This window comes from Lynx canadensis, chromosome B3 (genome assembly GCF_007474595.2).
Source record: "Lynx canadensis isolate LIC74 chromosome B3, mLynCan4.pri.v2, whole genome shotgun sequence".
In the NCBI taxonomy this organism is placed as follows: Eukaryota; Metazoa; Chordata; class Mammalia; order Carnivora; family Felidae; genus Lynx; species Lynx canadensis.
In genome coordinates, this window is record NC_044308.2 from 61,188,166 (window position 1) to 61,204,023 (window position 15,858).

At 46.4% G+C, this 15,858-nt stretch overlaps 1 protein-coding gene across 2 annotated transcripts in view; it reads right to left on the reverse strand.

Moving 5' to 3' along the window:
- MAPKBP1 (mitogen-activated protein kinase binding protein 1) overlaps positions 1–15,858 on the reverse strand; it is a 53,800-nt gene that overhangs the window by 19,751 nt on the left and 18,191 nt on the right. For both annotated transcript variants that reach the window (XM_030318430.2, XM_030318431.2), the window contains exon 2: positions 8,708–8,799. In XM_030318430.2, the coding sequence (XP_030174290.1) occupies positions 8,708–8,799 (92 nt within the window). The remainder of the gene's footprint in view (positions 1–8,707; positions 8,800–15,858) is intronic.

Consider the following 15,858-nt stretch of genomic DNA (forward strand, 5'->3'; position numbering starts at 1 on the left):
TTTTGTAACATTTATCACCGCTGCAACTTTACACTTATTTTAACGACCCTCCCACCAGATTGTGCATTTCGTGAGAATGAGAACTGGGTCTGGTTCTGCTCACAGCTTTGTCTCCTGTGCCTAGCAGAGGCTGCCCTCTTGCAGTTGTTCAAAAACCACTTATTAAATGGAAGAATGCCTTCCCTGGTCCACTAGCTTGGTCTTCTGGGGCATCCGTAGGCCCAGCTCTCCCTACTCCACACCCCACCTGTCTTCTATGGAGGGAGGGACTGAGGACATGTGGATCCTCAGAGGCAGTGTGGGGCCAGAGGGGCACTGTGGGCTCTGAAGGTAGATACCAGGGTTCTACCCCTTGTTCTGGCATGTACAGCCCTGGGACCCTGGGTAAGGCACACTCCTGTTTACTTATCCATAATAAAGGAGACACTCAGATCTAGCTTATCAGACTTCTGTGAAGATTAAATGATTTTTTCTGACACAGAGTAGGAGCCAAGCAAATGGCAAATGCTAATATTACTATTCCTTAAGCATGGAAAGGAAGCTGAAAGGGGGCTCCTGGCAGTGGGGGAAGAGGTGCTAAGAGACTATGTCAGGTTTTTCCTTTGGAAGAATGGAGGTAAGTCCTGTTAGGACCTCAGTAATGGTAAAAACTTCAAAGAAAGCTTTATTTTTTGTTCTGGGAAGGCAGCCAAGAAAGGAGAGCAGGATTAAGCTTGGGGAAAGAAAATATCTGCATCTTCATTCATTTAAGGGATAACAAGCTTAGAAGGTAGCAAGGAAAGGATGGGGGAAACATGGAGAGAAACCACCTCAAGTGTCTAGGACAGCAGCACAGAAGCATGGAAAGAAAATGGAAGTGACATCTCCTGGCTAAGTTAAGATGCACCACACAAGAGTTTCAGTGAACTCTGAACATGAACTTTAAACATGAACTCCTTTAGTAGCCGGTCCTCTGCTCTCCACGCAGCAGGGCTCAGTAATAAGAGTTACCATTTATCAAGCACTTTCTAAGTAGCAGGCACTCTGCCAAGCAGCCTAGATGTCTGGTTTTAGCTAATCCTTACAGCAACCTTGTGATGCTGGCACAATTATCCCCACTATACAGATGGAGAACCGAGATCAGAACAGTGAGGTAACTGGCTCAAGGCCACTCAGCTAAAGCTGAAGAGAGTCAGGACTCCAGAAGCAGTGCTCTAAGGAGTGCAGACTGCAAGTGAGTGGAGGAAAGAAGAGGAAAGTGAAGGTGAAGGTGAGAGAAGGGGAAACACATTGACCTAACATGCGCTGTGCTTGGACAGGAGCCTGTGAGAAAAGGGAAAGAAGAGTGGGGCACTTTGAGGGGAAAAAGGATTTGGGCTACAGAATTTTTTTTAAATCAGAACAGGGCAGATGAAAACTATAGCAGTTATAGTTCCGAGTTCATAGATTTAGATATTTGGATTTTAATACTTTATTCAGTGTGCAAAAATTCACACACACACACACACACACACACACACACTCACTCACTCACTTACTCATATGTACACCCTGGCCTGCCACCATCATGAAAAGCCTAGCAAGTTTTCCACCCAACCGATGTTTTCTAACTTTCTTATTATCTGTGCAGACCTACTGAGGAGGCCTGTCTCTGGAGGCTCATCTCTCTAGCAGGGACTTTTAGTCTGAGGGGTTACAGGTTACCTAGCTTTCTGATAGCTATACATAAACCATGGCAAAGGGCTTCAGCTGAGGGCTGATCTGACTCAACCTGACCCGACACATATTCCAGCTGACCACACTCCAAATCCAGAAAAGGTAGGTGATGAGGGCTCTATGATATGCTTTTGAGTTTTCCCTTAAACCCATCATCCTAAAGCTGCATCGTGACTTTCCAAGGGCAGTGCATTGGACTGCTTAAAATGCTTTCCAAGTCACCAAACACAAATTCTGAGTCTTGCTTGACCACGACATCTTGTTTCCTCCTCCTGGCAAGTTCAGCTCCATGGTGGGGGAAGGAAAGAGAGCAGCATGTGTGTGTAAAAACACAATATAGAGAGAAAGATTACTGACTGTGAGGCAACCCTTCCCTTCTCTAACACCTCCTACCCCTGCCATACACACACACACACACACACACACACACACACACACACACACACACCATTAGCCTAGAAAAATCTCAGGTACATCATTGAGGAGTTAAGCAAAGGAGAGAAACATGCAAGAGATAGACAAGAGATAGACCTCTAAACTGAAATTTTTAATTATTCAAATATGGAAACCTCCCAACATAGAGGAAGAAAGAGACCAACCCCATGGTCACAGCTCCACTTGTGGGGACAATAACGCAGGTGCTGACATGACGGCAGAACTTGGCAAAGACATCCAAGGTTCCCACTAGCCCCACTGGCTGAGGTCCTCCCAACAACACTGATGTGGGAGCCACCTCAGTCTTCTCTGACCTTGAGCAAGCTCCCCATCTGCAGGGAAGAAGAGGGTGGGGTGCAGTTTGCATCAGTCTTTGGCCCTCTGCCTCCGGCCTCCTGGGCCCTTGACCTCACCCAGCACAACAGGCAGTCATTTTCATGTGTGCCCTTGCAGCACTGTTGGCTAGAATCCATGACAAGGGTTGGGCTGGCCCAACCGCCTGCCTGAGTCCTGTAATGCAGAACCCCAGGGTGCAGGTGCAAGGAGACAGTGAGGCCTCAGTCCCCTGGGGCCTCAGCCCGGGAGTCACGTGGTGGAGCACCAGTACCAGGTGCTGGGCCCACTGCCCAGGAACTCCTCTGAACCAGAAAGGGCCAAGCCCTCAACACACCCCTTCTCTGGACAGGTTCAAGCCTGCTGCCATCATGAAGAGCCAGGCATTCCCACAGGATCCACCTCCTACCAACCATCCTCCAGAAGGCAGAAATGAAACAACCGTGGGATGAGCAACGAACACAGCAGCACATACAGGGAGCAGGACACAGGAGATTCAAGCAGTGACCCTGTGCCTTGAAGTTCTTTCAGACCAGGTAAAACCAGAGGGACAAGAGGTTCTTCAAGGCTAACTCAAATGTCACTCTCTAGCCTTATTTAACATTACAACCTCATACCCTACCCCCATTCCCTATTCCCTTTCACTGCTTACACTTTTTCCAAAGCACACATCAACCTGTAATATTCTGTAAAGTTAACTTTTTGGGAGGGAAGAGATCTATCTGCATCACTAGATTGCCAGCTCAGTGAAGGAGGTATTTTTGTCTGTTTTGTTTACATCCCCAGGGCCTAGAAGATAGGCACTCAATAAATATTTGTGAATGAGTGAATATATCTTTAAGTCAGTAGCTATCAGATTTCAAAGCCAAGGAACCTCCTGATTAGCAGAACTGAGAACTAGGGACCTGGGGCAGGTGCATGGTTCTCCCCTAAGCTTTTAGGGCTGACACTTGAGGGCAGCAGTATGATGGTGGAAACAACAAGAAAACTGGGGTCAGGCAGACCCATCTACTAGCATACTGTGCGATCCTGGGCATATTCCTTAACTTCTCTGAACTTCAGTTTCCTTCAGTTTCATCTGTAAAACAGAAAGAATAATATCTACCTCACAGAATTGCTGTGGAAACTGAAGAAGACAACGGACAGAGTTACCAGCATGGTGCTGCTGTCCGTCTTCTGGAAGGGTACTCTGGTACACCACTAACAAGGAAAGCACTATCCAGGGGGTCAGCACTTACAACAGGAACCCCAATTATGGCATCCCATACACGACCTGCTGGGCACTAGTGATTCATTAGGGTCCTCAGCCAGGAATGGAATTATAAACTGTCCCTCTGGAAAATTGTATAGCTTTAATTACTCTAAGAGATAATGAATGAGGGTGTTTCCGAAGGCATCCTCAGTTATGGTCCTCTTTGGGTACTTGCAATCCAATACCTTCCAAATAAGTAATCCTCTTAGGCCAGGTCATGAGATCCATTGGCATCTCTGTTTCTGGGACATTTTACAAGTCCGTCCTCAAAAACACGAGAAAGGCTTGATGGTAATAACCCAGTGAATAACATGGTTACCTGTGTAGAGCTACCAGTGCATTTCTCTCTACCCAGAGGACTCTAAACATATCCCCTTCTGGAACAAAAGGTAAATCTCCGTGGGCTGCAAGACTTACAAGCCAGGTCAAAATGCAGTATCTGACCACCTTTCCCTCACTCGTTATGATCTAGCCACCACTGCCACTGCTCAGCTCCTCAAACAAGTGAGTCGATCCCTCCTTTCCCTGGAACCTTTGCACTAGAGATTTCCTCCACATGGTCCACATTGGTGTCAGATCCTCATGTGTTCATTCCTCTTTGTCATTCAGACAGCAGCTGCATTTTACCTCCCACTGAGTTTTATCCACCCAGTCTTAAAGTAGCCCCTTGTCCGGCCCCATCCCCCGCCACACAAACCACTAATCACTCACTTACTCTCCCTTCCATCACTCAGCTTTACTTTCTTCAGAACACTTGCAAGATAATCTGTGATTATCTTGCTCATTTATTTGTTTACATGCATATTGTCTGCCTGTCCCTCTTGAACCTAAACCCCACAAAACAGTCACCCTTCCTGTTCTACTCATGGCTATATACCTTGTGCCTGGAATACCACCTGGCCCAGAGCAGGTTTTCAACAAATATGTGCTGAACAAATGAATGAAGGTATCTATGACCAAACCATTTGAGGAAGAAGTAAGGGGCCTCGGTTTCAGGTGTGAGACTTACAGAACAACCAGAAGACTGGCAATGAGGAGACTGATGCTTGTGAGTGCCCCTCACACACAAGACTCACATCCACCAGGGCACAAAGTCCAAGCATCTTCTCTCGTGGCCACCTGGTCTCTCCATAGTCCCACACACTCCCTGGCAAACCCCCACTCAGGGCTTGCCACAGACAGTACAAAGGTACTTCTGTGCTCCTTCAGCTGAGATGCCACTAGAACACACTTCAGGGAGATATTTTTGTGGTTTCATACCTGGTCCAATGCTTTGGAGCTGGGGACCTCAGCATAACTTCCAATATGGGCTGAGGGAATGGAGGGTCTTCTCAGGAAATATAGGTTTCCCCTCCTCCTCCCCAGTTAAAGCGACCAAGAGTCCTCCTCTGGGCTGCTGGATAGAGCAGGTTATCTTTCCAGGACACCCCCACTTCAGTAGCTGCCCTGCCCAGAGCAGTCACCCAGGCCAGACCCTGAACTTTGGCATTGGCAGTCAAGGGAAAGCCATTCTCAGAACTGACTGGCTCCCACCATGGCAATGGGGACCATGCTGGGCTCTACAGCCCCTAAATCCTCCACTAGGCCAGAAGGGGCCCAAGTCAACTATGGATGTTCAACTAAACTGAATCCCTCAAAGAGGCTATCTGGGGACCACTTGGCCTCCTGCAGCAGGGGGGCTCGAAGTGTGACAGGTGAAGGGTAGGCTTTCTGTGGAGAGAACAGCAAAGGGAGGAGGACTCTGGAGAAGAGAGGCAGGAGCCACTAAAACTGAGGGGTCTCTGCCCAGAGACTTCACCCACCTCTGCCTGACACACATCCCCCTCCACCCCACCCTCTTGGAGCTGTTTCATTTCCTTTCAGAAAACTTTGTTTTGGTTTGATATTTGCCTCTAGGCCTCTGGGAGACTTTTCTGAGCTTTGTTTTTCTTCTTGTTTCTAGGATACCTGAGCAGCTCCTAGAGCAACAAGCACAGTAGGAACTAGAGAGTGGGGGTGGGGTTAGGCTCACCAGCTAGGAAAAGAAGAAGGGAAAGAGCCTGCTTGGCTCACATACACTTTGGTGGCCCCCAGACACCCCAGAGCAGCAACAGGGAGCTCTAGCCCACAGCAAAATGAAAACATTCAAAAAGACGCCATTTACAAAAGGAGAACTTGAAGTTCTAGGAATGTAGAAGGTCAGGGAGTAGATCATGGCACTCACTGCCCAGGGCTGGCCCAAGCCAAGCACACTGAGGGAACCTACTAGATGTCACAGAAGGGAAGCTTCTATACACCACCTGGAAGGCTAATGACTGCCAGGCACACGTGCCAGGCTGGGACCTGCCCACAAACAGAAGCACACATCCTTAAAGGCACCAGGCCTGGAGACAGGGGCATGGGAGAAAGAGGTGGGGAGCAGGCGTCCACAATCCCTAGGGCAGGCACGTGAGGCTCAGCACGTACCAAGCAACAGCCCAGGTCTTTCCTGCCTACCTCACATCCAGCCCCAGCCCCATCTCCAATAAGAAGGAACCCGGCTTTCCCAGGCAGGGGCAGTCATGGGTGGAATCCCCCTGAGGCAGGCTGCACAGGGTAGGCAGCAACTGAGGTCATTCATCAACTTGCTTCTGGTCAGGGAGAAGAAGGCCAGCTCAGCCTCTACAGAGTAAAGCCAGTGTAGCTCCCACAGCACCCTCACTGCATACATCAAATGCCAAAGGGCCACTCAGGAGAGACACTGGTCTGAGGACTCAGGGACAGAAGTTTCCCTGGCACAGACTGAGATGCCCATAAATTGGGCTCTTCTCATTCGTACGGCAGGCAGACGGCTACACAAAAAGCAACCTTTAAAAATAAGCAGAAAGTCAGATCTTCCCCCACCCCATGCCATTTTAAGATTAAGAGCTCTGTAGTCAGACTACTTGGGTTGAAATCCCAATACAGACACTCACTAGCTGTGTGACCTTGAGCAAAGTGCTTAACATCTCTGTATCTTAGTTTCCTTCTCTAAATGGGATAACAGTATCAACTTTACAGGGTTGCTCTAAGTATTAAATAAAATCATTTCTGGGGCGCCTGGGTGGCGCAGTCGGTTAAGCGTCCGACTTCAGCCAGGTCACGATCTCGCGGTCCGGGAGTTCGAGCCCCGCATCAGGCTCTGGGCTGATGGCTCAGAGCCTGGAACCTGTTTCCGATTCTGTGTCTCCCTCTCTCTCTGCCCCTCCCCCGTTCATGCTCTGTCTCTCTCTGTCCCAAAAATAAATAAACATTGAAAAAAAAATTTTTTTTAATAAATAAATAAAATCATTCCTTGCAAAGTGCTTAACAAAGTGCCTAGCACAGAATAAATTTTTTTTCCTTTTTTTTTTTTTTTTTTTTTACTGTTTATTTATTTATGAGAGAGAGACAGAGACAGAGTGTGAGCTAGAGAGGGGCAGAGAGAGAGGGAGACACAGAATCCGAAGCAGCCTCCAGGCTCTGTGCTGTCAGCGCAGAGCCTGACACAGGGCTTGAACTCACAAACCATGAGATCATGACCTGAGCCAAAGTTGGATACTTAACTGGCTGAGCCCCCCAGGCGCCCCCAGAATAAGTTCTTGATAAAAGTAGATTTTGGATGAGATGATAAAACTAAGAAAATCACATACTGGTACAAAAACTACAAGAGTTGCTGTGGAAATCACACTGGGAAACTTGGCACTCCCAAGCTGACAGTGGGGGAAGAAAGGGAGACCAGTGTGGCCTTCCCATTTTTGTGCTCCCACGCCTTGCTGGAAGGAACAGGGGTTGACAGAGAGACCCAGAAGCAGCAAAGTTGCCAAGCCTCCAAAAGAAACACTTCTGCAAAAGCCTAAAGAAACTATGGCTGGGGGGTTCCCATCTGCAGGAGCAGAGGAGTAAAAAGGTGGCAAGGGAAAGAACACCAGCCCCAAAACTCCACCTTTATTTCTTCCTTTTTTTTTTTTTTTTTAATGTTTATTTCTTTTTGAGAGAGAGAGAGAGTGCAGGCAGGGGTGGGGCAGAGAGAGAGAGAAGGGGGGCAGAGGATCTGAAGCAGGCTCTACGCTGATAGCACAGAGCCCGATGTGGGGCTCGAACTCATGAGCCATGAAATCATGACCTGAGCCAAAGTTGGATGCTTAACCAAATGAGTCACCCAGGAGGCCCGAACCCTACCACTCTCCCATGGCACTGACATCTCTCAAAGTGATGAGAATGGGCAAATGTTCAAAGCAGTACTTTTCATAAAATAGCCAGAAAGTCAAAACAACCCAAGTGCCCATCAACTGATGAACAGAAAAAATGTGGGACATCCATTCAATGGAATGTTATTCGGCCATAAAAAGACAAAGTACTGATACCTACCATGACATGTATGAACATTAAAAACATTATGCTAAGTTAAAAAAGTCACACAAAGCCAACTATTCTACTTATATGGAATGATTCCACTTATATGAAATATCCAGAACAGGTAAATCTATACAGACTCAAAGTAGATTAGCGGTTGTTTAGGACTGCAGGTCTTGGGGGTAAATGGAGAGTGACTGTTAATGAGTATGTAGTCTTTTTGGGGTGATGAAAGTATTCTAAAATGGACTGTGGTGATGGTTGCACAACTCTGTAGATATGCTAAAAAAAAAAAAAAAAAACACTGAATTTTACGCTTTAAATGAGCAAATTGTGTGGTACATTACAACTCAATAAAGGTGTTTTCAAAGGTGACCAGAAGGTAGATATTAAAAATGGTGTTGGGAACTGCGTGTGAGATAAAGTGTGACTCTGTATGTGTGGGTGGATGGCCAAAAAGCACGACAGGATGGCAACAAGGACAACATTCAAAAGAGAGCCTTTACCTGGCCCTGTAACTCCTTTACAAAAATGGTACCAAAACAGTAAACCAGGACACGTCTCCCAAAAGATACCAAAAACCCCTGCCCACCCTCACTGGTTTATTAGCAGGGCTTTAAACTCCCATGCAATAAGACTTCTTCCAATGCACTTACTTACCCAGCTGGGTAGGCAACTAAACCGGATCGGGGATCGCAGGCAAGTCCTCTGCCTCCAGACACTGTTATTCCAAGCACCTTCTCCAAGGTCACCTGTTAGAGCAAGACAGAGAAGTGACACATGGACAGAGCCAAGTTGGGAAGGAGGTACTGAAGGTACCCACGACCGTCCAGCAAATGCCAACTGCTTTCTTCAAGAGAATGGGGCCACTGACTTCTCCAGGTTCTGGTCTGGCCACAGGCCCCTTGATCACATGGGGAACAGCCAGTGTGTACCGAAGGCTTTTAAGAGGGCTCACTCTGTGGGGACCATGGGAAAGAAAATGAAGTGCGAAAGCTCAGCTCATGGTCACAGAGGAACAAGCACTCCCCCAATCCATGAAGGCTCCATTTACAAGATGAAGCCTTGGGTCCCCACACTGGCCTCTTCTGTCTATGAGATTCAGAGGAGGTTACTAATCTTTGTGCCTTGGCAGGCATGAAAGAAAGGCTACTCTGATCCACCAAGAGTCAGAGGAATGTTAGGTAGCAATTAGGTGACTCATAAGATCCCTGATCTTTGCATCCCATCGTGTTCTTCCCCTCCATCAGAGAACTGCACCTCCCCCCACCAACATCTGCCAGTTCATTCAGACTATGTGCCTGAGAGACAGAAACATGGCTTAATGCTGTGTTTTACAAAGCACAGATGTTCAGAGTGCTCTAATTATTATTATTAAGCCACAACTCCCACAGAGATGCAAGGGATATATGTGTAAAGTGCTCAGAGATTCTGATAGGACATGGCCACATGGGACATTCACAATCACTCTCACCATCCATACTGTTACCCTACACTGGCTACAGCCCCGGGGCACACACTGGACTAACCTCAATTAGTTCACTGGCCTTTCTGCTAGATGATCCCATGGGAGATTCAGGCTGCCCTGGAGCCTCTTCTCACCCCACCTCACATCTTGCTTGTCACTCCAGGTCCAGTACCCTCTAGTACAGTCTGGACTCGCTGCACTGGCCCTCCCCAGACATGTCCTTGGTCTCTCCATCGACTCAAAGAGGTAGGCATCTGAATGCAGAAAGGTCATGTAAACAGGCTAGACTGTGCTCTGCTACGAGTCTCGGAGACCTTAGGTGGTGTGAACCAGAAACACGTCAGAGGTGTTTATGTCTGTAGCAGGGTGGTCTACTCCTAGTCCAGGGCAGTTTCTAGAGAGGGGAAACCCAGAATCAATTAGGTGGCTTTAGGATCTCTCCTCCTCTCTTATCGTCTCAGCTGGAGAATTCAAAATCCTTCTAGAGGGATGGTATAAATTCTTATCTCCAGGGACCATTTTAGTTTGAATTAGTTGGAAAGAAATCCCCTATGGTGGCCAAAGACCAAAATAAATCTCCTAGGACATTATAGTTAAAGCCTATTCCCCAGGAAGGTCCCCAAGAGTCTTCTGTGCTTCCTGGGGATGTGGACCAGCAATTCCAATACATGTCTACTCACCGAAAGAGGCAGTTTATTCCCAGGGCACTATACCAACCCACAGCCACCTGCCAAGCACCAGACTTGTCAGTTACCATGGGCCTACCTGAAGCACTAAACCTAGTGTGGGATAAATTAACTGTCCCCTACTCTCTGTGTTCTTGGTCATTCGCCCTACCTTATGCCTCCTTCCTCACTTTTTCTCAGCTTCATGATGCCCTGGCACCCAGTCACCTTTCTGAACGGCCTGAGCAGCAGGCAGACTGACTGGAGAGCACAAATACCCCTGGGGAAGTCCAGGGGACACTCAGTTCAGGGCACCACTCCCCATCCTGGCACTGTGCCTCCAGCTAACCCAGAAGGAGGGGTTCTCAGAAACATCCCTGCTGTACCAACTGCCTACGAGAGAGAGAAGAGAAGAGAGAGAGGAACCCAAGGCTAGCATTACCCACAAAAATGGAAAAGGTCAGCAGAATCAAGCGCAGTGAGCTAAAAGGCTGCTCAACTTCTATTCTCTTCCAGTGAATCATTTTAGGCAAGTCCTTTGGATCCAAATTTGCATCAATCCCTCCTTTATGCCTCAGCTTTGGTCCCAAAGAATCAGACCAGTCGTTGATTCTCAGCTTTCCTTCCCTCTGACAGGAATTTGGGTAGGTGTTTTGTGGGCAGATGATCCAGCTCCACAGAAGATTCATTCTGAAACTAGCTTGGACTTTTCAACAGCAAGCTAAAGCAGGAAGGAGATGTAAGTTACTCACACCTTTAAGACCAGTGTTGGTCAAATATTTTTTGGCCACAAGCCACAGTAAGAAAGACAGTTTATGTTATGGCCCAGTATATAGATACACGTACATGTGTGCATGTGCATAAAAATAAAATCAAAGTTTCACAAAATAATACTTACTCTTATTGCATGTGATATACTTTATTTTCTATTACACTCTATTTCATTACAAAATTATTCTGGTCATGGCCCACTTTATTGATTTCATGACCTACAAATGGGCTGGAAGCTCCAGTTGGAGAAACCTGCTACAGACCATCTTTTCCCGCTGGGCCTGGGCTCCAGGCTCTGATCTCTGGCAACTTTGTGTTCCTCACGCACTTTCCTCCTAGGACTCCTGGCAGTGGGACAGACATCCGGGCTAGGAAACCCCATGCGCAGGAGTTTGCCTGGGCTCAAAAGTTGGCTTGTTTTCAAAGGATTTATGGTTTTTGGCTTTTTCTGACTTTCTGAACAACTATCCAAAAACAAAAAGGCAGTTTCCTTTGGCTCTGTGGAGTGGGAGGAGCAGGGGAAAAACATTCAGGGGCATCAGCTGGTTTTTATTTTATGTTCTAACTCAAACCAGCTTCCTGTTTGCAGGGAGGTTTTGGGCTGAACTCCACTTTCAAAGGATTTCAGAGAGTCCAAGGCTCCTGCAGGGCCTCCAACATCTAGGCTTATTTTAAAAGGCCCAGCACAACGGAAATTATAAATGGACTGTCTCCCCGTCATAACCTCCATATCCTCTCCTTCCAAAAAGGTGGCGCAGCTCCCTTCTACCATAACAAATGACAGACCTGAGCGCCCCCTGCAAACATACCACCAGCTAACCACACCCAAGTTCAAGCCAGCTTCCACTGGCTCACGACAGCTGACGGTGCACTTCCTTTCCCACCTCCTCTTTCAGTGACAGCACGTTGACAGCTTGAAATCAACACAGCGGGAGTACTTACACCATGAAAATCAGCAAATTTACAAACCAGGGCTCTTTTTTGTCCCCTCAGAGAGGCTATAAACATTCAACAAGACACCACTAAGTTCAGGTCACTGTTATCTCTCACTTGGGCTACGGCTATAATTCCCACTTATTTTCTCCGCTTCAGGCCTTGCCTCCCAGAGTCTTTTTCTCAATATGGCAGGCCACAGAGATTCTTTTAAAATATATGAGATCACGTCATTACTCAGCTCAAAGCCCATGGGCTTCTCATCCTTAAGTTCAAATTCAAATACTTTTACCCTGTTTATAAGACCCTGAATCATCTGGCCTCTGGCTCCCTGTCTGACTGCGTTTCCTTCACCCTCCCCCTCTTCCTCCACCTCAGCCACCCTGGCTGCCTGAAGCACCTCAAGCAGATTCTAGCTTCAGGTTCTGCATATACTATTCCCTCAATTAAAATGTTCTTCCCTTGCTTGGCTATTCACACAGCTAATTCACGCAGGTCTTTGCTCAAAGGTCTCCTCGTAGGAAAAGACTTTCCAAACTAGCTTTACTGTTATCACTCTATACCTAACTTACCCTGTTTTATCTTCTTCATAGCACTTAGATTCAGGTACAGACCCAACACTGATTATATTTCTGTCCACATACTTACCGTCTGTCTTACTATGCAGATGAGGATGAGCACAAAGGGAGCTTAATGGTACAGGTATTTCATTTCTTAAGCTGATGGTGGGCACACGTTCATTCTATGATTCCATATGTCTTTATTATATGTCTTAAATATTGCATAGTAAATTTTTTTAAGGAGTCTTTTATGTTTATTCATTTTTGTTTGTTTGAGAGAGAGAGAGAGAGAGCGCTAGAGTGTGAAGGGGGGCATGGCAGAGAGAGAGGGAGACACAGAATCTGAAGCAGACCCCAGGCTCTGAGCTGTCAGCACAGAGCTTGACACAGGGCTGAAACCTACGAACCACGAGATCATGATCTGAGCCGAAGTTGGACGCTCAGCCAACTGAGCCACCCAGGTGCCCCACATAGTAAATGTTAAAAAGAGAGAAAAGATAGGGTCTAGGATGTGGCATGGGGTTCAGTACCTCATGAGCAACATCATTCTATAATTCACACCCTTGACTTTTCTCCTTATCCTTAAGCAATGGTGTTTTGACACTTACCCAACAATGTTGGGGGAGAGGGTACAAAGAACTCAAGAATATGAGTTTTTGTTTGATTTAGGTTTCTCACTTAAGTGCTTCCAAGACTGCACACTTTTACAATGCTCTGACATGCCGCTTCCAGGGGAAGCTTTCAAGAACTACTGTGTGTATCCCTTCTCCTGACTGCTAAGCATGGCAGCAGGTGATAGGCTAGGGCCCCCTCAGCCTAGGGCCCTGAGTAACTTTAATGAACAAAGCCCCTGTGCTGATACACACTGAATACGAGCATGAGCAAGAAATGAGCTATCTGTTAAGTCAGGGAGATTTTTGAGGTGATTTTGTTACCACAGCATGACATAGCCTGGCAATTTTCATACTTTTTGGTCTCATACACTCTTTGGTTTCTTTATACTCTTAGAAACTATCAAGGAGCCCAAAGAGCTTTTGTTTGTATCAGTATATTAGAAATTATAATGAAAATATTTTAAAATATTTGTTAACTCATTTTAAAATAATAAATCCATACATGTTAATATGCTTATTAAAAATAACACTATTGGGGCGCCTGGGTGGCTCAGTCGGTTGGGCGTCCGACTTCGGCTCAGGTCACGATCTCGCGGTCCGTGAGTTCGAGACCCGCATCGGGCTCTGGGTAGATGGCTCAGAGCCAGAAGCCTGCTTCCGATTCTATGTCTCCCTCTCTCTCTGCCCCTCCCCCGTTCATGCTCTGTCTCTCTCTGTCTCAAAAATTAATAAACGTTAAAAAAAAAGTTAAAAAAAAAATAACACTATTTTCAGGGAGCCTGGGTGGCTCAGTTGGTTAAGCATCCAACTTCGGCTCAGATCACGATCTCACAGTTCATGAGCTTGAGCCCCACAGCGGGCTCTGTGCTGACAGCTCACAGCCTGGAGCCTGCTTCTGATTCTGTGTCTCCCTCTCCCTGCCCCTTCCCCACTTGTGCTCTGTCTCTCTCTGTGTCTCAAAAACGAAAGTTAAAAAAAAATAAAAAACACTGTTTTCCAAAACAAGAAAAAAATTCAGTGAGAAGAGTGGCATTATTTAACATTTTTGCAAATCTCTTTAATGTCTGGTTTAATAGTAAACAGCTAGATTCTCCTATCTACATCTGCATTCAATCTGTTGTGATATGCTATTCTAGGTGAAGATGAAGAAAATCTGGCCTCATTTGAATATGTAACTGGAAAAGGGGGGGAATCCCATAGATCCCCTAAAAGGGGACGCCAGGGATTCTCAGACCATACTTTAAGAACCAGTGACCTAGTCCCTCGTGAACACTATAGCATTCTTCCACGTAAGGAAGCAAGCTCACTGGTGTGAGAGTTGCGGCCTCAGCATCACTTCAGAAACAGAGGCAAGGAAGAGGTCCTATGAGAAAATAGCTATCCTCAAAGTCTGGGGTGGGGCCTAAAGTTCTAACAGAAAATTCAGCTATAAACCCTCACAGCCCAAATGCCAGTGAAACACAGCCCAAAAGACACACCAGTCCAGGTAACTGATTATGTCCAGTGACTTGGGATACAACTGCTCCAGGCAGCTGGTACCCTCACACAGCCACACAGTTCTAGGAATATTGCTTCATGCACAAGTAAAAACTCAGAAGAGAGCACCCACATCATAATCTACAGTGATCTCCTCCACATGCAAAACATAGCCTAGAAGCAGAGAAAATACTCAAGATGCGACCCAGCCTCTGCTTTAGCAGGTAGAGAGTGTTGAGATGGAGGAAAGCCTACACCAACCTGAGACAGGGTGTCATCTGTCCCCAGAAGTGAGGGTGCAGGAAGGCAGAATTACTAGAGACATACTGCAAAGGAGGGCTTGAATGCCCACCACTCCCAGCATGTACTAGGCAGGGCAGTATTGTATCCTCCTGAGAGAAAAAAGGAAAGCAAAATTATCCCTCAACTTAATGAGATAAAGGGATAACTTCATAATAGCCTATTCCCAAGAGAGAAGGAAAGCCTAAAGCCAACTGTTTAAGTGCTCTTCTGGCTCTCATTAAAGTAGATGGAAAAAACAGGTGGCTCAAAGGCAATAGACAGGGCAGTCACTCATACTAGATAGAATAAAATTTTCCAATGTGCAGATTGCAGCTTATTAATGAGACTCGAAATTGACTGATTTAGTGCATAATGAATAAACAGAACAGAACACAAAATAGATCCCATGGCATGTAGTAAGGGCAAGTATTGATCATGAACCTTTTGTTTAGGGATGTGTGTGTTCTGGGTCACAATATAAAATGTATTTCTTGGGGCGCCTGGGTAGTTCAGTCGGTTGAGCGTCAGACTCATGATTTTGGCCAGGTCATGACCGTCGGCCTCCATGTTGAGCATGGAGCCTGCTTAACATTCTCTCTCCCCCTCTCTGTTTCTCTCCCCTGCTTGTGCACACGCTCTCTCTCTCTTTAAAAAAAAAATGTATTTCTTAATGTGGGTCATTCTCAAAAAAGTTTGAAAATTACGAGGATGTTATGGGAGATGCTAAGATGAAGAATACATAGCTTCTACCCTCTACTCTCAAAATCCATTAGGGAAAATATAAAACAATCTGGTATGTGATAAGGGTCATAAGAAAGATTTATATAAAGTGCTCAAACAGGAGGAAAAGAAATGATTTCTGAACAGGATCAGGGAAGGGAAACAAGGAAGCTTTCTTGGAGGGTGAGATGGTATTTGACCATGGCCTTGCTTGCTGTGAGGGTAGGATCTTGACAGGTGGAAATACAGAGAGAAGGAATTCTCAGTAGAAGAAGCTGCATGAACGAAAGTTTGGCAGAAGGAAATAACAGAGCAGGTGAGC